General features: G+C 43.3%; 1 protein-coding gene across 2 annotated transcripts in view; it reads right to left on the reverse strand.

Annotated features, from left to right (window-relative positions):
* GRIN2A (glutamate ionotropic receptor NMDA type subunit 2A) overlaps positions 1 to 23,894 on the reverse strand; it is a 431,280-nt gene that overhangs the window by 105,883 nt on the left and 301,503 nt on the right. For both annotated transcript variants that reach the window (XM_043914296.1, XM_043914297.1), the window contains one exon: positions 805 to 1,010. In XM_043914296.1, the coding sequence (XP_043770231.1) occupies positions 805 to 1,010 (206 nt within the window). The remainder of the gene's footprint in view (positions 1 to 804; positions 1,011 to 23,894) is intronic.

Here is a 23,894-nt window from a genome sequence, read left to right on the forward strand (position 1 = left end):
CCACCTGGTTCACATCAGAAAGTCACTTGGAAGGGAGATGTTGACCCCAAAATGGGAGAGAAGTTTTGAAAATACTGAGGAGTATGGATCTGGAAATTAGGAAAGAGGTGGAAGCTATGGTTTGGGGGAGGGAGCAACCAGAAATGAACAAAAGAAATAATTATTTTAGGAAGGACTGAAGGGGAGGGTTGATTCACCATATGGTTAAGAATGTGGTGGTGGAGTCAGATGGCCCAGTGCTTGAGTTCTGGCTCTCTCTTACTAGCTGAGTGGCTTCAAATGTGCTTCTTAGTCTTCCAGTAAACTCAGCTTTTATGGTGTTTAAAATGGGCAAAACCACGCACCCCCTATTACTATTGTTGGAATGAAATAAATGCAAACCAGCTGGTGTAGTTCTAGTCTTTTAAAAAAATCTATTCTTACATATATCTATTATAATAGAGCATATTTTATATTACATTTCATTATTACTTTAGAGATATTGTTCCCTTGGTATCTCTAATTTTCTTGAAGAGATCTCTAGTTTCCCCCATTCCATTGTTTTCCCGTTTCTCTGCACTGTTCACTTATGAAGTCTTTCTTATCTCTCCTTGATGTTCCTAGGGACTCTGTCTTCAGTTAGGGGTATCTTTCCCTTTCTCCCTTGCTTTTGGCTTCTCTTCCTTTCTCAGCTATCTGTGGGGTTGCAAAGAGTCGGACATGACTTAGCAATGGACCAACAACAGAAGAGATACTGTTGTCCTCAGTGATGCAGGCTATTGTAAAGGATTGGGCACGTTCAACCCACCGCACCCCCGGACTCACTTGATCTTGACAAACTTTCGGCACGGTACGGTGTTCCTCACACACGTCTCGGTCAGAGGGTCAATGTCTTCCACGATGACGAAGGGGGCCTCCTCGAGGGTGACGATGCTCAGATGGTTGTCGTCCGGCTCACAGTCGGAGAAGGACTTGTACCTGGGCCACACGGCGTGCCTCAGGCTCAAGGTCTGGTTCTCCCACTTGCCCACCTGCGGCAAAAAGACAGAGACACACGTGTGCTTTCCTGCACCACCGGCTTCTTGAAGGAGGAGCCCTCCCCCAGAAGAGGCATGGGAGAAGAAGTCCACCATCCTCGGGGCTTTTCCATTACCCACCTCAACGCACGCATCTGTTACTTGCTAAGAGAGATGGGGATAAAGAGGAAAGCAGCCCCCGTGCCCTGGACTCTCCCCAGACTGAGTAAACACAGGGGTGATGACTAAGCACAGATGCTGTTAGGGTTCCCCAGTGGACTGTAATGTCCCCCCAGTGCTCAGGACCACTGATGTCATGAAAACAGCAAAGGGGCTTCCCTGGTGGTCCAGTGGTTAAGAATCTGCATGCCAGTGTGGGAGACATGGATGGGTTCCATCCCTGATCCGGGACGATCCCACATACCGTGGAGCAACTAAGGCCATGCACCACAGCTACTGAGTCTGTGCTCTAGGGCCCGGGAGCTGCAGCTACGGAAGCTTGTGCACCTCGGATGCTCAGCAACAAGAGAAGCCACGGCAGTGAGAAGCCCGAGCACCGCAACTAGAGAGTAGGCCCCACTTGCTGCACCTAGAGAAAAGCCCACACAGCAGTGAAGACCCAGCATGGCCAAAAATAGCCCAAAAGAAAAAAGAAAACAGCAGGGACTTTTTGAGTTAGAGAGATCTGGACTTAAATCCCCAACTCTTGCCAGTTGCTAGCTGCACAACCCCAGGCAGGCTCTTAATCACGATGAACATCTGTTTTCTCATCTGTAAATAGACACAATTCCACCTACTTTATAAGGATGTCATGGGAATGAAACAAGGCATTTTGAGAAAAGCCTACAGCCCAATGCCCAGCAGGTATTAGGGACTGTGTAAACTCTTCCTGTAAGTATAGAAGGGAGACAGTGAGAGGGAGAGAAATTTAAAAAGTGCTAAGAAAAAAAAAAAAAAGTGCTAAGAAAGACAGAAAGAGGAAAAGGGAGAGGAGGAGGAAGTCCAAGAGCAAAAGGGAGCGAGGTCTGGTAAAAGGATGACAGCCTCCCTTCAAGCTCGGATGGGGTTCTATTTAAGTTGCAAATCAGGGAAACTTTTATCAATCAGACACAGAGTGGAGACTTTTGCTGCTTAGCGAACACCAAGACCTGTCAAAACAGAATCGATTGTGTTCCCTCCCTATAGCAGTTGGCATCTTAGCGAAATCAAACTGAAGGCTGTATGTTTTGAACCTTGATTTTATTTGACAGCTTATTGGCACCCTTCACATACACATGGGGGGAAAGCTGCCTCCAGCTTCGCACTTTCTCCTTCCTACCGCTGCTCCCACACGCAACTGCTTGACACCACAGGTCAGCGCTTTATTTGTAGCATCAACCTCAAGGAAAAATACCTCGTCTGAAGAGCTAAGTGCCGAGCGTCCGGGCTTGTCTTTGTTGATGTGACCCTCTCACCTCTCCTTCTGTAATGTAAGTGTCATCAGAAATGAATCTCAGCCCCTTAAAGAGAATTCAGACACGCTGGACACCAGGAGAGGCGACGGGGCGTTGGGAGAGACGGCAATCAGTCTGTTCTCAGAGATGACTTCAGCATCTGGACTGGAAAATGTTTGCTGCTTGTCGAGAAACATGCCACGCAGCCAATTACAAAACTGCCCAGCTTCACGAATACCTCCCTTTTTAAGTTACGAAAGGCGGTAGAGTAATTTGGACAAATAAACACATTCATCACCTCATGCTGTGATGTGTAACACAGGATGGAGAGAAAGTGGAGCCCATCAAACCTGTCATTCATTCAACACAGATTTATTGAACACTGGCTAGGTGCTGGCATGTGCCTGAGAACAATGAGGGATAAAACTGAACGCTTCCTGCCTTCCAAGCCAACAATAATAAACATGCAAATAGACAAAGAGATATTCAGGCTCTTCCTTTTGGAATATGTTACATCCATCCCTTTCTTTTCCATCTCTCTTAGAAAACTCAAACATAACCTTTAAGAGACTGGGTAGTTCAGTGGCCAAGACAATGGCTTTTGGAGTCAAATGGAACTAAATGCTGATCCTGGCTTCACCCATTAGCTAAGCAGCCTGGGCTTAACCTTTCTGAGCTTCACTTTACCTATAGAATGTGGATGGACACAACATATGCTTTCAGAACTATAGTGAGATTTGAATGAGTCAAAAATATACATGAAGCGCTGAGCACAGAATTTACTTAGCATGTAACATACATGGTAGATACTATTATGTTATTATTGTGGTTGTGCTAAGTTGCTTCTGATGCTTTGTGACCCTGTGGACTATAGGCTTCTCTGTCCATGAGATTCTCCAGGCAAGAATACTGGAGTGGGTTGCCATGCCCTCCTCCAGGGAACCTTCCTGGCCCAGGGATTGAACCCATGTCTCTTATGTCCCCTGCATTGGCAGGCAGGTTCTTTACCTCTAGCACCACCTGGGAAGTTAGCATGTAAGATAGAGCTCAAATATGACTTAATTTGCAAAGGCATTCCCATGTTCCCTGGTAATATAGAACATGGCTCCCAGCTCCCCCATAGCATTTGATGCTATAATTATAACAGTGTCACTTCTGAGCACTTCTATGTACTAAGGAAATGTGCCAATATTACCACTTTGTTTAATCCCCACAAATCCCACATGATAAAGACTATTACTCCAACACCACAGGTCAGGGAACTAGAGCACAGAGAGGTTGTGCAACCTGCCCAAACGTGCACAGCTTTTTAAGTGGTGGGACCAGAGCTATACCATGGAATCATCTGAATCCAAAGGCATTTTCCCACTAGTGCTTCCAGTAATTGATCTGCAGTAATCATGTTATTGCTCCAAGATCCTCTCTTCCTTGCAGAGACAACTCCTAAAATCCCAAGGTAACACAAATAGAGGTAAAGCCTGTTGAGTTAGCAGAATCTTTGGTGACGTCACTGACCACATGGTGACCACATGATCACATACTCTACACCGTGGGAGGCAGGCAAAAGTTCCAGCCCAAGGCTGACTCATGGAGAGACAGGCTACAAAGGTTTATGAGTCCCCAGAGTGTAGTAACTTCTGAGATCTTCTCTAAGTTCCTCCCTCCCTTCCTAACACTTCTAACTAAGCACCCATGGGTCCGCCAAGGAGGGTGGAAATACGCAGTGGGTGGAAAACTTGATCCAGAGCTGAAGCTGCTGTGTCAACACTGCCCTGGATCCTGAGAACTTGCACCTCCTTCTCAGAGTCTGATGGGCTCCTGCTCCAAACACCAAAAATCTCAACTCTTAAGATTTTTTCTACCAGACAGGGGAGAAACAGACAACCTTCACTTTCCCCTCCTATATTCCTATTTACAAAGGGCTGTAACTGAGTCTGGGGTTTGCAGACAGGTTTAATAGAGATTCATTTACTCCGTAAATATTTACTGAGTAGCTTCTAGATGCCAAGCACTGTGCGAGGCACCAAGGATACTGTAGTGTAAGCAGCAACATTTTTACTTACATTGAATTTCTAGGCTAATTGGGAAGGCACACATGAGTCAAATAGTCACACAAGAATATACACACTGCAGACTAGGAGGAAAAAAATAAAATATGGGTCTAAGATTGGGAAGAGGGAGAAAGATATCCCAGAAGGCTTCGCCAAGGAGGTGGCACTTAAGCTGAGATTGGAAATCCAAGATTAAAGGATGAAGGGATTGAAGGGGGGACACTCCAGGCAGGCAGGGGCCAGATGATGCGAAGCCCTGTAGGTCCTATTAAGGAGCTGAGATTTACCCTGAGGGTTAACCTAGTCTGTTATCTGGAACAGAGAAAGAAATGCAGAAATCATGATGAATATGTGTCCATACATAATCTGCCTAAAAGTGGAAGCTCTTTACTTCCTCCATTCATTTTTTTTCTTTTTTTTATGATGGAAAAATTTTAACTCATACAAAAGTAAAATAGTAGAATGGAGCTCCATCTTCCCATTATCTAGCTTCATTCATGACCAACTCACGGCCAATCTTGTCTCATTTATACTCCCAACCACTCCTCCGATATAATACTGAAGGAAATCCCAGACATCATAACATTTCATTTACAAATCCTTAATTTGATTGAAACATCTAATTTCTATTTGCCTAACAATATTATACCTTCACAATCTATATGTTTGTGTCTATGTTTCATTGGGCTGGCCAAAAGGTTCATTACAGTATCTCCATGAGAAGGTATAAAAAACTAAGAAATGTTTTGGCCAACCCAATATATTATATATATATATACATATATATATGCATATTTTATGTCTACAGCTTCTCAGGGCCTGGCACAAAGAAGGACTTAAGTGATGGTTGTTGAAGGAATGAATGAACATACCCCACTTGGCAGAGTCTGTAACATTAGATCACAGTAGTTTGTATAGGTTAATCCCAAACTCCTAATTTCTTCCCTTTCCTCTTTGGTAAATTTGTTTCCTATGTCTGTGAGTCTATTTCTGCTTTGTAAATGAGTTCATTAGTATAATTTGCCTTTTAGATTGCACATATGAGTGATATGGTGTTTGTCTTTCTCCGATTTACTTCACTTAGTATGATAATATCTAGGTCCAGAGTTTAATAAGCTCTATTCTTAGCACTTGGGGCTTCCCTGGTGGCTCAGATGGTGAAGAATCTGCCTGCAATGCAGGAGACCTGGGTTCAATCCCTGGGTTGGGAAAATCCCCTGGAGAAGGGAATGGCTACCCATTCCAGTATTCTTATCTGGAGAATTCCATGGACAAAGGAGCCTGGTGGGTTACAGCCCATGGGGTCGCAGAGTCAACCGTGACTGCGAGACTAACACTTTCACTTTTTCACTTTTCATTCTTAGCATGGTTTTAATTCTTATAAACACCATATACACAAGAAAAAGGTGTGGCCAGATGATTTTTATCTCTATCATGATTTTTTTTTCTGTACTTGAAAACAGTCCCAAATTCACCCAAATAGGTTGTATGGAAACATATCATAAAAAAATCTTTACCTTCAAAATAAACTGAATTTTGGCGATAAACGTTTAAATGTTTTCAGCAAATAAACAAGTTTTCAGGACAAAGAAAAATAATTAACTTTTAATGGAGAAAAGAGATGTTGTTAAAAAAAAAGTATAGAAAAGGAAAATTAACTTTGCAGTGATTTTTTTAATCTATTCTTATTAATAAAATTTAAATGCTGTGCTTTTAGAAACCTAATTGCTCTTCAGCTCCTAAAAGGAGCTGTTTAGTGAAAGGGCAGTGATTACTTATCAAAATGTTCAGCCAAGATTTTCTCAGAGAAAAGATAATTTCATCTCCAGAAACTATCATAAGTTAGTATTCATCCCTTCATATCTGAGTAAACCCATGGAAGTGTCACAGAGGCTTCAAAAGGCTGGAAGAAATGAGGTGAATAGATACTCATGACTCTCTCTTCAAAGAGACGTGACTGACTGTATTGAAGCTATTCATGAAATGCTTTTTGTCGTTCAGTCACTAAATCCTGTTCAACCTGTGACCCCATGGACAGCAGCACACCAGGCTTCCCTGTCCTTCACTCTCCCAGAGCTTGCCCAAACTCATGTCCGTTGAGGCAGAGATGCCATCCAACCATCTCATCCTCTGTCACTCCTTCTCCTCCTGCCCTCCGTCTTTCCCAGAATCAGAGTCTTTTCCAATGAACCATTTCACTCATATCCAATCAAGTGCTTACAAGAGATCATTAAAACCATCTCACAACTGGTCTCGCCCAAGCTACCCCATAAAAATGTACACCTAAACACCAAAATCATAGATTCATCTCTACTCTCTACCCTTCCATGACACATACTGCCCACAGAATCAAATCCAGTCTCCTCATACGTTAATGGGCCCCACAATATAGAGCCCACCAACCCCAATACTCTCTCTCTCTTCCCATCACCTTTTCCATCTCTCTTTTGTACACTCTCTGCATGGTGGTAGCTTAGTCGCTAAGTCATGTCCGACTCTCTGCGACCCCATGCACTATAGCCCACCAGGCTCCTCTGTCTATGGAACTTTCCAGGCAAGAATATTGAGGTCGGTTGCCATTTCCTTCTCCAGAGGATCTTCCAGACCCAGGAATCGAACCCGGGTCTCCTGCATTGCAGGTGGATTCTTTACCAACTGAGCTACGAGGAAAGAACTCACACTCTATACATACCCTCACACTAAAATGTATACATGTACATCTTCAAACACCAATACTCTGACACCTACACACACTCACACATGTATGTATGTATATGTGGGTACAGTTGACCCTTGATCAACGTGGGGTTTAGGAGCACTCACTGTTCGTGCAGGTGGTGAGGACGTGGCCCTCCATATCCATGGTTCCTTCATGTCTGCAGATTCAATCCCTGGGGATTGTGCAGTACTGCAGTAATTTACTACTGAAAAAATCCACAGAAGCAGATCCACCCAGTTCAAACCCATGTTATTCAAGGGCCAACTATATACATATATATACATATATAAAGTGACTTGTTGGTCTCTCAGTCGTGTGTGACTCTGCAACCCCATGGACTACAGCCTGCCAGGCTCCTCTGTCCATGGGATTCTCCAGGCAAGATTACTTACTGGAGTGGGTAGCCATTCCCTTCTTCAGGGGATCTTCCCAACCCAGGGATTGAACCCGGGTCTCCTGCATTGCAGGCAGATTCTTTACTGTCTGAGCCACCAGGGTGTGTATGAATATATACATATCATACACTTATACACACACACATATCATATACATCTATGCATACAGCTACACTCATAGCTACTTGAATTCGCTATGCACGCATATACAACTCACCTCCACATACAGGTAAGATGACACAAACACATACACGACACACACCTCCACTCTCACACACAACACTAAGCCTCAGTGACGCATACACTTCTCACTTCTCACCACACACACCCTGAATGACACCCATGCCCCTTCTTTGCCTGCACTACCTCTTGTGCCTAAAATCCCTCTCCTTATCATCTCCACTGACTGACATCCTGTCCATTCTTTCCACATCCAGCTTAAACACCACTGCTCCCCTGCAGCCTAATTCTCCAGCCAGAGTGCATTTTTGAACATTCTTTTTCCCTTGAATTCTCTTGCGTGTTCATTCATAAGCTCAGCACACGTGCATCCAGGGCCCTGCACCATGGCAGGCCCTGCGGGAGGCTCCGGGGCTGCAGCTGTGACTAATCCAGACCTGGTTCTTGTCCTCAGACTTTCCTATCTGTTTAGAGGAGGTGGAGCACACTGGATCTCATGAGATAACAAGAGATCATGAATGCGCTAACTGCTGTGCTGGGGTGGGCACAGGATACCACTGCAGCAGAGTATATCCCGCTCTGCAAGGAAACCAAAGATGCTCCTACAGGAAGTGACTTCCAGCCATGAGCCAGAACAGCAAAATTGGTGCGTGGCTTGCTCTGGACTTCCACCTTTGTTCTCAGGGTGATAGATGAGTGTAGCGGGAAGAAGATGGGTACTGTAAGAAGACTTTTAATCAGGGGAGGGATAAAATCAGCCTGATGTATTAGAACACTTCTTTTCAATGCAGTGCAGAGAAAGGGGTTGTGCCTAGAAGATTCTGAACAGAGTGATTGGTCAGGAGGCAGATACCCTGGAGAAACCTGTTATAGGGCCATGTCGAGGTGGTGGGAGGGGGCTGGCATGAACTGTTCGGATCCCAAATTGGTGGAATCAATACAACTTAGAGGCCAACTGTATGATGGCTTAGGGGTGGGGGGCAGGGGCTCAGTCTGCCCTGAATTATAGAATATCTGGCCCAACCAGACTTTCATACCACCTGACCCACATCAGCTATAGTACAGGGTTCACCACAAGCCAGTTCAATAAATATTTGCTGAACTGAACTCGATTCAGACTGTAGCACAGCATCAATTTTTACTCAGAATTCAAAGTTAAAAGAGGAAACTTGCCTGTTTACTCAGATCCTCTCCTTGGAGAGAAGACAATAGGGTTTGCAAAATTAAAAATCAGAGAAGAAATTTATTAAAACTGATGATGAAAGCAGAGTTCACATTGCCTGGGCTCCAGCTTGACTGGCCCCAGTTAGCTCACTGGGTGATTTCATAACCAGGTGGGGGAAGAAGCCTTAAAGCTAACACTTTACATGTGCAAAAACACCAGAAGACATTTCACTCTGGGTAATAAGCAGTGATTTACTCCCAAGCTGGAGAAAATGTGAGGAATTAACTCTTTAGGAAGATGAATTTAAGGAGAAAAACAGAGCAACCAGGAGGCCAATTTCTCTCCACCTGAAATTTAAAGTCTTTCAAAGGACATAAGATTAATGTCCGTGAAGGGAATTTAAAATGACTTAATGTCCGTATTTAGCATAAACAGCATCATCGATTACCATCACTCCCATGCAAATCTAACACACAAGTGAGCTGATAGCACATTTACGCACGAGTAATTCTGTGTCTTCGGCTGCTGCTTGAAACCAAAAGCAGACCTGAATTTGACTGATCTGGAAACTTCACAGCAAAGATGTCTGAGCCACGACTGTGACCTGATACTAAGTTGAAATACACTCTATTTGGAGTAGTTCGCAGTTGAGTCTAGCAGTTTGTTTGTGAATCGATTCAATCTATGGTTTCTTCAAGACAGCAGGAATCTGTGAAACTAGATGTCACATTGGACCCCAGCTTTCCGCTGCACCCTACAGTCAAACCAGCTCCTACAAGGAAACTGCTGGAAAGTAGGTGTGGACCAGACCTACTCTGTCCTCAGTGTCACAGGGCCTCAGATAGCCACTGGCAGAGTGAAACCAAGAACTGCTGTTCAGGTGCTGAAGTAGAGCACCTGCTTCCTTGGAACACATGGTCTTAAATGCAATTACGAAAGGCTGTCAGATTATGAAACTTTAGCAGGAAGAAGAACCTCTCCTTGGGGGCTGATTAAGAACACAGACTCTATATACACGCTACTACATATAAACTGATAACTAATGAGGATAGCACAGACAGCTCCACGCGGTGCTCTGTGGTGACCCAAAAGGGAAGGAAATCCAAGAGAGAGGGGATACATGTGTCCGTACAGCTGATTCACTCTGCTGTGAATCAGAAACCAACACGACATTGTAAAGCAGCTACACTCCAATAAAAACTAATTAAAAACACCAACATCAAGAACTTACTTATAGCACAGGGAACTCTACTTAATATTCTATAATAACCTATATGGGAAAAGAGTCTGAAAAAGAATATATAAACACACAGATACAAACCTGAATCACGGTGCCATGTTCCTGAAACTAACACAACATAGCAAATCAACCATACTCTAATATAAAATAAAAATTTAAATGAAAGAAAAAAAGAGTGCAAACTCCAAGGAGAAGGAAGGAGGAGGGGTAAATTAGGAGTATGGGATTAACAGACACACACCGTTTCATATAAAATAAGCAACAAGGATCTACTGTGTAGCCCAGGGAACTATATTCAATATCCTGTAATAATCTATAATGGAAAAGAATCTGAAAATATATATACATATGTATGTGTAACTGAATCACTCTGCTGCATACCTGAAACTAATACAGTATGATAAATTAATTATACTTCAATTAAAATGAGTGAATGAATGAATGCACACTCATAGATCTCTGGAGTCTCTGTATCAGTAGATGTGGGATGACGGAGGCCCAGGAACCTAACTTTTTAACCAGGATCCCACGTCATTCTGTTCTAGGTGATGTAAGGACCACATTTTGAGAAGCACCTAAAGGATCATACCTGTGGCTACCAACAGGATTAAATACAGCATACAGAAAAGAAGAAAGTCTTTCTTCCTGGGTTTCTTATGTCACAGTAGCAACTGCCAGCAGATCTAAATGAGTTTAATCAGCTATTAGAGCCTTAATTAAATTCCTCTCAGTTGAAACTTCAGAATTGCCTAATTGTTATACAGCTCGCATTGGAGCAGTTGATTTTTTTTTTCTCCTATGATAACTGTTCTCAGGATAATCTAATATCTTTATGGATAACAGCGTCAGCTGTCTTAGGACTCAGCACTGAACTGGTAACTCAAATGTGTTTTGATCACTGTGATTTCCATGAACAACCTGCCGACTTGCTGCCTCCATTCTCCTCCTGAGGTTCAGCCAACACGCGAAGAGCTCAAGGCTGGTTAAACCTCAGATTTAAAAGTCTCTGGAACAAGGAGCCTCCATATTCTTCAGAATTCCATTTATTATCTTCAGTTCTCCAAAGTGCCTGTTCCCAGGTTCCTGGGGATGGAGATAAGCTCTACTTCTTTGTTTTACTTTTTCAAAAATTTAAATTTTTTTATTATTTATTTTAATCAAAGAATATATTTATAATATTGTGGGGCTTTTTGCCATCCATTGACATGAATCAGTAAAATTCATTTATTTTTAATTGGAGGATAATAGCTTTACAATACTGTGTTGGTTTCTGCCATGCATCAACATGAATCAGCCAGAGGTACACAGATGTCCCCTCCCTCTACAACCTCCCTCCCACCTCCCACCCCGTCCACCCCTCTCGTTGTCACAGAGCCCTGGGTTGGGCTCCCTGCATCATAGAGCAGATTCCCACCTGCTATCTATTTCACATGTGGTAGTGCGTATGTTTCCAGGCGACTCTCTCAGCCTGCCCCTCTCTCTCCTTCCTCCTCTGTGTCCATGAGTCTGCTCTCTTTGCCTGCATCTACACTGCTGACCTGCAGATAGGCTCATCAGTACAGTCTTTCTAGACTCCTGCCTGCTTTTAAAAAGGGATGGGTCCTAGATTGGAGGCAAAATGCAATATGAGGTTCTGGATACGATCCTGGAGCTGGAAAATGATATTTGTAGGAAACTTTGTGAATTTCTAATGATGTCTATAGTTTAGTAACTAACACTGTACTAATGTTAATCTCCTATTCTTGATAATTATAATGGTGATGAGAGACTTTAACATAAGTAGAAGCAGAGTGAGGGATATAAAGGAATACTTTATAATATTTTTTTCAACATTTTCAAGCCTAAAATTAGTTTAAACTGAAATGTTGTTTTAAAGTCTAAATAAATAAAAAAATGGATCTCTGGAAAAAAAAAAAAAAGGGGGGATGGGTCCTGGTCATTAGCTAAACAGTTAATAGGGTTTTCTTTCTTTTCTTTGACTTCACGTTGGAATGATTTAACATCAGAGATTTGAAAAACCAGCAAAAAATAAAAAGGAGACCTCTCTCAAAATTATTAATACTAATTAATTTTTGAGCCCTCTCCTGGGAGTCCTTCATTGTGAAACTTCTGTATCAGCCAGCCCTCCAAGGGGCTGTAATACTAATTACTAAATAATTAATAGGTATAATGACTGGTATGTCTTGAGGCACAGTGATCACCCTAACATGGACTTTCTCATTTTACCCTCACAACCCTGTATGGAAAAGGCCATCAGGACCTCCATTTTACAGACTGGGAAAGTGGGAGCTGATGTGACTCACCCAAGATCAAAAGAGCCAATGAGAGCACATGGAGGCTGAGCTCAGGCCATCTGACTCGAGAGCCTAGGCCATCAGCGCTGCTTGACATTCCCCAGTGTGCCATCAGATCTGGTCTGGGAGATGTTAAGGCAAACAAGAGGAAAGAGGGGACATCCTGTGGATGAAGTGGCAAGAGCTCACTGCAGGTAGCAATACCCCGGGGAGCCGGGACACCTCAGCTCAGCCTCCTCCGCACATGCATGGCCTGTCCTCTTTAGAGAGGGGCAAGGTGTTCTCCCGTGAAATACAGGAGGAAAGGAGACAACAGCCGAGACGGCTGTCATGGTTTTCCTTCACGTTTGCTGATGCCCTCAGTGTTTCTGTGACTTGATTCTTCTAAGGACCTTGAGTTCCACCCTGGAACACGCCTCAGACAGCAGCGCCACTGTCCCCCCTGTATACCACGTAGGTATTTAAAAGGGTCACTCTGTGTGACTCTACGTCTGCAAAAACAGTTCAGAAGGAGATGTGAAGGAAAATGGGGCAATCGCAGAACATGGAGTTGGAGAAAATAAGCACCCGATATTGGACAAGAACTTGGCCTAAGATCAGTCTTCTATTATAGCAGCCGTGATAACCACAAATATTATTTGACACCTTTGCAAAGACAATTTGGAAATACAGAAGAGGTTTTTCTTTTGACCTTCTAATGTACTTTTGGGTAAATTTCAAAGATCAGTGTAGTTTCTACTTGTAAGATAAATGAAATGCCATTTGCAATCTGGCAGAGTAAATAGCTCTTCTTTGAATATTTACTTGAAGGATATTTAGCAGCTCTTGGTTCCCTTGGCAGAGTCGCCAGTAAGAGTTAGGAGGTGATAGAAAGTGAAAAGTGTTAGTTGTTCAATTGTGTCCGACTCTTTGCGACCCCATGGACTATAACCTGCCAGTCTCCTCTGTCCATGGGATTCTCCAGGGAAGAATACTGGAGTGGGTTGCCATTTTCTCCTCCAGGGTATCTTCTTGACCCAGGGATTGAAGCGGGGTCTCCTGCATTGCAGGCAGCGTCTTTACCATCTGAGGCACCAGGGAAGCCCAGGAGGTGTTAGGAGCCCTTCAAAACTGGGCTGATGGCGTGGAGGGCCCTGCATTCCTTGGAATTCGCAAGTCATTCTCACCAGCCTGAAAATTATGACTAGGCTGGATATGAATACAGACATGACCCCTCTTACTCTTGGACAACTTTTTTTTTTTTTCTCATGAGAACCTCTCAAAGTGGTAAAAAAAAAAAAAATGGGGGGCCTTGTGTGTAACAGCTTTTAAAAGGAGATAAAGTGAAAGTTTCTCAGTAGTGTCAGACTCTTTGTGACCCCCTGGACTGTAGCCAGCCAGGCTCCTCTGTCCATGGGATTCTTCAGGCAAGAAGAGTGGAGTGGCTTGCCATTTCCTCCTCCAGGGAATCTTCCCAACCCAGGGGCTGAACTTGGGTCTCCTGCATTGCAGGCGGATTCTTTACCACTGAGCCACCAGGGAAACCCGAAAAGGAGATAAGTTCCAGGTAATTAAATTGCAGACTGAGGAAGCAAGAGACCTTAATGCATCAAACCTGACTTAAGGGATAAGACAGGCCAAAGGCTCATGGTTTTCCTCACTCAGCATTATGTAAAGAAGCCAATTCCATTTGGATCTCAGCCTGAACATTCAAAGTTAACCTCATTGACAGTGTCTGCAGAGTTTTAAAATAAGGTTATAAGACCTGGGGGTATCGATCAGTGGCAAAGCATTTCATCCCCTTGCCCGTGAAAAGTTCTTGGCTTGTAAAAGTTGATGGGTTTGGATCACTTGGTGTCAGGTCCCTGACGGGCATTGGTTCTTTCATATCTGGGGCAAGATAATAAATTTAAGTCTTTGAGATGGACATCTTCCTCCTTCTAAATGAAAGGGCGAGCCAGGGGTTGGTGCCTGAGGCCCTGCTGGTTATTACAAAGAGGCTAACGAAAGCCATCCCTGTGATGAAATGCACACAGATGAGAATTTCAATTCACCTTAAATAAGATGGTATTTTCACAGTCGTTTTTCTTAGTGCAACTCTGGCCCCAAACTACTTTGCTCCAGGCTTGTCTGAGCCCAAAAGTATTCCAGAGAGAGGATCCTTTGAAATACTAAAGCCAACAGAAGATTTAATGGTGAGGAAACAGTAATAAGCTTAACCACAGCTTTGCCCACTATTAAAAACAGGATTATTAGAAGGTGGTGAGGGAGATGAGGATCCCCTTGGGATGGACCAAATAAGACTCTCTCTATTCAGTAAACTGAGCCTCAGTAGCCCTCCACAGTCAATCCCATTTCATCCAAACCAATTATCCCCATCTTAGACACTAATTAACAATGCCAGAATCCCGCAGAGTTACTTGGATGAAATGAGAATCTCGGTCACCATCCAGGGAGCTAGTAGGCATTCCTTATCGAATCCCACTGGCAAACTTGTAATTCAAAAGAACCCTAGACTTGAAGTCAGAAGACTCAAATTCAAGTTCAATGATGATACTTCTGAGCCATGTCATGCTAATGAAATAAAAACTTTTCAGATTCACACGCATTGTAGCCAAAGGTAGAAGCCCAAGTTGCCTGATGATTCTGAGTGTTCACAACCAACACGCAAAGCTGTTCTCTAGGCTTTCGGTCAGTTAAGGTTGGATGACATTGATCCATTGGTTAATTCACTCAATAACTGTTTATTGAGCGCTTACTATGTACCACACACTATCTTAGCACTGGAGATACAGTAGTAAGTGGACTCTGAGCTGGTGGTTGGCAAACTCAGACCCCAGGGCCAGTGGTTTTTGCACAGCCAGTGAGCTACGGATGGATCTTATATTTTTAAATGGTCGAAAACAATGGAAAGAATAATATTCTGTGACATGTGAAAATGATACAAGATCTGAGTTTCCATGTCCATAAATAAAGTCTGATTGGAGCACGGCCAAGTTCATTTTTCCTATATGCTATTTACGGTAGCTTCCCCACTAAAACAGCAGGATTTGAGTTCTTGTCATACACACAGCATGGCCCACCAAGCCTAAAATATTTACTAGCTGTCTTTTGCATAAAGTATTTACCAAGCCCTGATCTAAGTCTCTGTCTGTAAGTGACCTGACTACTAATAGGGAAAATACAATACAATACAATGCTCTCAGAATTAGTTATAAACTAAAAGAGAAAATGGCAGGTACTGAGAAAGGAAAGGTGAAACAAATACAGCAGGGACCATCGGAAATGGAAGGGCAGATCTGAAGAGAGAGGGGAGACACTTCGAAAGGAACAGCAATTGAGCGAAGCTGAAGAGCTGGCAGAGGAGTTGGAAAATCAGCAAGCAGAGACAAGACTTCTTGGTTGAATGAAGAGTGTGGACAAAAGTGCAGCAAGGGAGCTTAAGGGACATGTTTTGTGGACAAGGAAGCTGCCGCAATGGGATGAAACGCACAGTGTACAAAGGGGATGAGCGAGAAAGAGGAATAAAGGGATAGAGAGGGACAAGATTATAGAAGGTCCCTGGATACTGAGCTGAAATCGTTACAAGCAAAATGCAATCTGGTTGCTTTTGAGTTCAAAATGGCAATTGGCCTTGGGAATCCCTTGATGACTGAGCATCGGACATAATACTGGTGATTTCATACTTGTGTGGCCGGTACTTATCGCTTTCCACATCTTTCAGCATTGTCCTCTTTTCAAATGATTGCACCATTTGCTTCATAAATACGTTCTTATTTGCCAGACTATCTGGATAAAATTAGAGGTCAGTTTATTGACCTCTTCTCCACTGGCCACCTCCGGTGCATTTTAGCCACTCATTCCCATGAGGGGAAATTCACTTAGAAATGCTTGACTCTGATGATCCTCAATTTAGATAAACCCACAGTGCTCTCATGCTGCTGTTCTCACGTCTCTTTTCCAGCACCACTTGGCCGTGGTCCCAGGGTCCTCTCTTTTCTGTCCATTGATCCACTCACTAGAGCCTTCACCTCGTCCCCATTCCAGCGCAGACCTCTTCATCTACCACATCAATAGATGTTCTGCCACTTCCACAGCCATCATGCCCCACTTTGTCTTCCTGCCACACCTGCCCAGCATCACCTTTCACCAACTCAGTCAATCTGGCCACTTCCCCCTCTGTAAATCACTCTGTAAACCAAAATATAGAGATGGAGAACATCACAGAACCACAGAGACCCTTTTGAATGTAAGGATTCCCTCTCTGACCAGCAGTTCTTTTCCCTTTTCCTGACTGGCTATCTTCCAAACTTTGAAATAGTTTGGGAACTATTTCAAACCTTCACAGCTGCCCACGAGGGACCACAACTCCACCAGCTCCCTCCTCACTCCCAGCTGATGAAGCTGCCCCTGATTTCACAGTCTGTGGGTGACCCATAAACCCTACAAGCTTACCTGTCTCTGCACACCTGTCATCCTTCACCCCTCCTCCACTGATGACAGGGAACTCTTTCCTACTAATCGCATCAGCTGTGACCTGGACATACTCCTGCACCGATCTCTCATCTGAAACAGGTCTCACCAAGGTTGCCAGTGACTCTCTCATCATGAAAGCCAACAGGTGCATCCACTTGACATTGAAAGTCACTCCCATCGTCCTTGAGTCCCCTGTCCTAGACAGTCATGATCCTCCCCTTTCTGGGTGAGTTCCCACCTCTTTGACTTCCCCAGCTCTGCCAAAATCCAAGCCCCTCTTTCTCTGCACACATTTCACACTCCCTGCCCCTCCCTCCTGCCCTCGGACCTCACGTTCAGGCATCTATTACTCACTCTTCAGTTATCGTCTCTATGTTGACCTTTCTCAGACATGGCTGTCTTTCACCAGCTCCTCTTCACAGCCTCCAGGAGAGCTCAAACTCTATTAACAGAGTCAGAGCAGAACTCATCATCTTACCTTCAGTGATTTTATTTTTTAAAAAAGCACAATATTTTCCATGTGCCAAATATGAGTTCTTGAAATCTCAACCCTGGAAACAGTCCTTAATTCACCCCTCTCCCTCCACCTCCATTTATGTTAAAATCAATTGCCAAGCCTTGATAGTTCTAATATTTGAATATTTTCCCCTTGTCCACTTCTTTCCTAAGTCAGACCACCACTCAATCTTGGTCTTCACCTCTCTCTGGTTCTGTCACCATCACCAGACTGCCCCCCACCCCACCCCGCCCCCACCCTGCCCAGACAGCACTCCTTCCAGCCTCTCCTCCCAGCTGCAACCCAAGCCATCACTCCAAATATCCCTGCATATATGATCATTCCAGTCTCTCCCTTAAAGCCTTTGGATGGTTTTGCTTTACACTCGAAAACAAGTGAACATGCCTGACCGTGCCCCAAATGACCCAGCTCATCCCCAGACGTCTCTAGTTCTCTGCATTCATGCCAGCCTCCTTTCTGATGGCCAGATCCCACACATGGACTCCTGAATCCCATAGAACTAATCCTAGGCTTCCAAGTACATCAAGCTCCTGTCTCAGAGACAGGTATCCACACATACTCCTCACACTGCACACATAAAAAAATACCCTTTCCCACACTCTGCCTGGAACCCTTCGACTTGCCCTTCAGAACTCAACTTAGAGAACAGCTCTTCTGGGAAGCAGACCCTGATGACCCCAGAAAACTGGCCAGATGACCTCCTTGCTTATCTCAGAAAGTGTTATAAGTACCTGTACTCTCAGCTGTCTGCCCAGCAGGCCCACGGAGGGTGAGCACTGTGATCTGTTGCCTTAGTATCCCTTACACCCAGTCCGGGGCCCCTTACAGAGTAGATATGTAAATGTTAATCAAGTAGACAACTGAATAAATCAATATCCCAACATGCCCACCATAACCATGATCCTCCTGTAATAACTTGTCAACTTTATTTGGCTTCTTCTGGTCATATGTACAGAAAATAATGTGGATTTTGGACTTGGCTGAACTTGAGCCTCAATATAGCAGCTGTTGTGCTCACCAGCTGTGCGACCTTGGCTGCGTTTACTTCTGGGCCTTAGTTTCCTCCTCTGTAAAGTGGGTATGATAGGAGTAATTGTATCATATGACTGTTGTGAGAATTAAATAAAACCATGCCTACAGAACACTTATGCCGCTGTGTGCCACATGGTTACTGCTGCTCAACCAGTGGTGGGTGTTTTAGTATACACAGGGCTCTTGTGAGAATTACATTAGGTCCTTATGGGAAACTCCCAGCCTGGCCCATAGTAGGTATTCAGTCAAGGTTAGTTCCCTCCCATCTACAGTGTGAAGGTACTCCTGAAGTTGAAGTTAACCCCTAAATGTAGGGCACAGACTGTATCTTCAGAATAGGAGAGAGCAAGACATTAATTTTACCAAAACTCCAAGCCCAGGTGTTCTACACCAAGATAATACTTTGGAAATGCACTTGCTTTTTTCCCCCAAAGGGAAACAGATACGTTCTTCACTTACTCTAATTTAGATAGAACTGATATTGCCTATTAATATAATTCTGTGCACAGAGAAGTTCCTGCCAAAAGCAGCCCAGTGTTATTTTAGCTCTAGCAATAAATCCAGAGGCCTGACAATTATTTTTAATTCCATTTGCTGGTTTGAGGTTCTGCAGAATTAATGCATACCATTAATTTCATAACTATAAATGTAACCCAAGTCTTCTTGGATCCTTATGCCCCCGAATACAACCTTATGAACATACTTTGGAATTCTCAGCTGGTGAAGAAGCTGTGTTGGGATGAAAAAGAAAAGACATATAAAATGGAAATTTCAGATAAATTTCCAAGACATACTTGGAACAATCATCCTGGCCAAAGTGCTAAATGTTACTGTGAGGTTAATAAAATAAAATCCCCAGAATTTATATAGCTCTTTGTGGGTTACAAGTTGCTATTTATTATCTCATTTCATTTGACCTTCATTGCAGACAGTCACATGAAGGTAGAGGAGATATTGTTATAATTTTTCAGAGCCATAAACTAGTGATCATTCAAGTAACATGGGCCAGAAAAGGACAGCAGATGTGTGAAAGAACTAGAGACAGTTTTCTGACTGCTGGCCCAGGACTTGCTTAATGGTCTGCATTTTAGTATTCAACTCCTTGTGTGGGACTCAAACAGAAAACAAAGGGACAATGATTCTTTAGTATGTTCACCTCTGAACTTGGAGCCGAACTCCTTTGAGAAAAGAGACTGTCAGCAACAGGTTTTCAGAAATCCACTCAAAATGCATTAAAAAACCCCAAACCTGGTAATTGTCATTAAAGAATCTATATTGCACTTGGCATAATAATTCCCATTTGTTAAACTCTTTCCTCTATGTACCAGGCCCTTTGCTGGCTGTTTCACATACATTATTTATAATCCCTCAAGTTATGAAGTGGCTGGGTGACCATGCTGCAATTAATTCACTTCTTCAGCCTCAATTTTTCATCTGTAAAATAAAAATCATTATGAAAGCTACCTTTTAGGGTTCTGGTGAACATAAATTGTGATAATGTATATAATATGTTTGGCTGAGGGCCTGGGGCATAGTCACTGCTCAGAAATTGTTAGGCTCTGTGCTTTCATTATCTGAAATCATGTCAGAAAAACAAACTGTGTGCTTTTCTCACTTGCATCCTCGACCTCCGCAGCACTGGGTGACGTCCCTGCATTTTAGAATTCAATTGAGGAGGATAACAGAGCTTAGTGGTCAAAGCATGGGTTTCAGAATCAGACAAATAGGAAGGGGTCAAAACTCAGTTCAGATTCTTGGATATTACCTGTCTGTTGTATTATTTAGTTTTCTCATTTATAGAATAGGATGACAATAATACCAATCTCATTAGGTTTTGTGTGAATTAAGAAAGATCTCTTACTTAAAGCTCTTTCTGACATGCAAGAAGCATTTAATAAATGGTGGCATCAATATCCTCACAGAAACCCCATGAGGTGGGTATTACCATTGGCTCCATTTTACTGATGGAGATATTGATCAATCTGAGAAATACAAGGAATGACTTGGGTCTCACAACTATCAGCTCCTATTTATTGTTGTTGTTTAGTTGCTAAGCTGTGTCTTACTCTTTGCGATCCCATGAACTGTATAGCCCACCAGGGTCCATGGGGTTCTCAAGGCAAGAATACTGGAATAGGTTACCATTTTCTTCTCCAGGGGATCTTCCCAACCCAGAGATCAAACCTGCATCTTCTGCACTGGCAGGCAGATTCTTTATCACTGAACCACCAGGGAAGCCTATCAGCTCCTATAAAGTTGATCAAATACTCCACTCTCCTAAATGTCTCAGCTACCAACCAGTGCCAGGCTCAACCGGGGCATCAGGCCTTGTCTGCTGACCGTGGTGCTGACCTCACTTTGACTGCATGGACCACTCACTCCCTCACCTTTGGACACAGATTCAGGATTTGGGCTCTGGATTAGACACATCTTTGTCTCCAACTTCTGTCCTGATTGATTTCATATATAACTGGATGGGTGTCCCACATTTCTGAATCCTCATCCATTTTCTATGAGATGACAATTTCTGAATGCAAAGGTCAGGGTGTCATTTTGATAATGAAACCTAAATCCTGTGTGGATTCAAGGCACCAAGTCGAACATTTCTGTGGACAGAAATGTGTACAATCCCTACCAAGGAACCCTGATTGAGCATCTTACCCTGTCTCGATGTCTGCTTCTCTGCTTTTACCTCTAAAACGAGGTAAATGTTCCTGCTTTTCCTCTAAGTAGGGTGGGTGTTAGGATCTCTATCCAAATCAGATTCTTGCCCTCCTTTTCTACCATGTAACTGCCTATGCTTCAAACACACTTTAATTGTGGAAAGAAAAAAGATATGCCATCAGCTATAATGTGCTGTGCACATAGAGGCCATTATGATGAAAAAAGATATGAAGAATCAGAGACAACTCAGATTGTCTCTTTCAACTTTAAAGTTAAACATAATATAACCAAGGGGACATTGGTTTCTTCAAGTCATTTTAAAACTTCCTCCAAGGGAGTAAGAGTTGACTCTTGTCTTTTCTCAACTTCAGTGTTTTTTCCCTCATATGCATTCCCAATGGAGTCTTTATGTGCCCAAGGAGAGAAATCAAGATGGTTCTGTCCCTATCCCCTTCCTCCTCAAACAGGTCCTTCTGTCTTTCTTTCTAATTTGCAGAATTATAACTCAAATGGGAGGGAAATAGACTCCAGGGACTCTGTAGATATGATGGCTTCCCTCGTGGCTCAGACAGTAACACTTGAAGAGCTGGAGACCTGGGTTCGATCTCTGGGATGGGAAGATCCCCTGGAGGAGGGCATGGCAACCGACTCCAGTATTCTTGTTTGGGATATCCCATGGACAGAGGAGCCTGGTGGGCTACAGTCCATGGGGTCTCAAAGAGTTGGACATGACTGAGTGACTAAGCACACAGCATAGATATGATTGCAATGAGTTTTTAAAAGTATTTTCAAAAGATAATGGCTACAGATAATAAACGTATGATGGAGTAATAAGTGGTGGATATGTAGCACATTGCAAGAGTGGGGGGTGACTGATAGCTTTAGATTTGCAGAAGAATGTTAACTGGTTTTGCACAAAGATGCAAGAGACTGATTACATGGCAGATTTGCACACAGCTGAGTGGAACATTATGGGCTAAGTTCAGGAAGAGATGCCTGGTTCAGTGGAGAAGCTCATACCTCTAACAGACCATCATGCACACACTGGAAGCAGGCATGGATGGGGGCTCCCAAGGTAGGTGTCCGTAATTATAGCAATGCCAACCTTCACTATCACTGCACAAATAACGCCATCTACCATCCAGTGTCATCAAAATAAAATGGACTTTATCATCTGACTGACCTGAGCTACAGTCTAGAAGTTGCCATCTACTGACTCTGTAACCTTGGGCAAGTCATCAATTCTTTCAGAGCCTTTTTTGCTTTATATATAAATTGGGGAAGGGATGATAGTACTCATGTTGAATATCTATTAAAATGGGGTCAAAGCAATGGATATAAAGCCCTCCCAGGTGGTGATAGTGGTAAAGAATTCACCTGCCAGTGCAGGAGAGGCAAGTGACACGGGTTCGATCCCTGGGTTGGGAAGACAGCCTGGAGCAGGAAACGGCGACTCAACGCCAGTCTTCCTGCCTGGAGAATTCTATGCACAGAGGAGTCTGCGGGCCACAGTCCACGGGGTCGCAAAGAGTCGGACATGACTGAGTCCAACACACACACAAGCTATATAACTAGGACACAGAAATTATATTTTTTAATTCATCTATAAGCAGACATTTATTTTATAGACAAGAATAACTGATAACAAAGATGAAGAAAGCCTTGAGTGTGTTTTATACAGTGAAGTAAGTCAGAGAGAGAAAAACAAATATCATATATTAATGTATGTATGTGGAATCTAGAAAAGATGGTATAGATGGTCTTATTTGCAAAGGAGAAATAGAGAACAAACATATGGATTCCAAAAGGGGAAAGGAGGGCATGGGAGAAATTGGGAGATTGGGACTGACATATATATACTATTAACACTAGGTATAAAATAGATAATTAATGAGAACATGCTGTACTTTGTATTCTTTATTATTGATTATTTAATAAAATGTGGGGGAAGATCTCAAGGTATCAGATAGCCAATTTTCTTGCCTTCAGAGAGTAGAAAGCACAGTAAGTCTTCCACAGTTTTGAGAGCTGGGAATATTCAGTCTTTCTCTATCTGCTTCTCTCTCTGGTCCAACCCAGGCTCCAAAGCCAAGAAAAACAGCATCGTGGAAAGTGCTGCCAGTAACACAGATGAGAAAACCGAAGTGTGGCTACAGAAGGCAGCCTGACACAGCCACTTGTAGCCAGAAGCAGATTGCTGCGGTAGCACACTGAAGTGTACTGTTCTGCCTCTTTTCTTACAGACAAATGTCATTCCTGTCTGCACCATCACTGTGCAAATGGGGGAGATGACAAAAATGACAGACACACTGCTCAGAAAGTAGAGAGCGGGTCCAGACAACAAATCATGGAGGTCTGGTAGCTGTAGGTGGGTGGGAAGCCATCCAGGGACAGCTAGCTAATTGGATAAATTGTGAAATCAAGAAAAAATGAGGAGCCTCGAATGCTCATGATTCAGTTAATAAAATGGATCAAATGACTCTCACCCTTCGGATAAGTCTTCTTCATCCTTTAGGACTCATGACATGTGTTAGCTCTTTCAAGGAAGCTTCTTCTCATCCCCCTCTTAACACCCAGGCTGGGGAGATGTCCTGCTCTGCCCTGGGCTTACTGCTACTATTAGTGCTCACCTACGCTGTAACTGAAAGTTCAATTCTCGGTCTCTCCAGCTAGACTGTGAGTTTCTTGAGGGCAGGGATATTGTATTATTTGTTTTGGATTCATCTACACCTGCCATTGGCCTGGTACAGAGTA

Source organism: Cervus elaphus, chromosome 10 (assembly GCF_910594005.1).
Source record: "Cervus elaphus chromosome 10, mCerEla1.1, whole genome shotgun sequence".
NCBI classification, from domain to species: domain Eukaryota; kingdom Metazoa; phylum Chordata; class Mammalia; order Artiodactyla; family Cervidae; genus Cervus; species Cervus elaphus.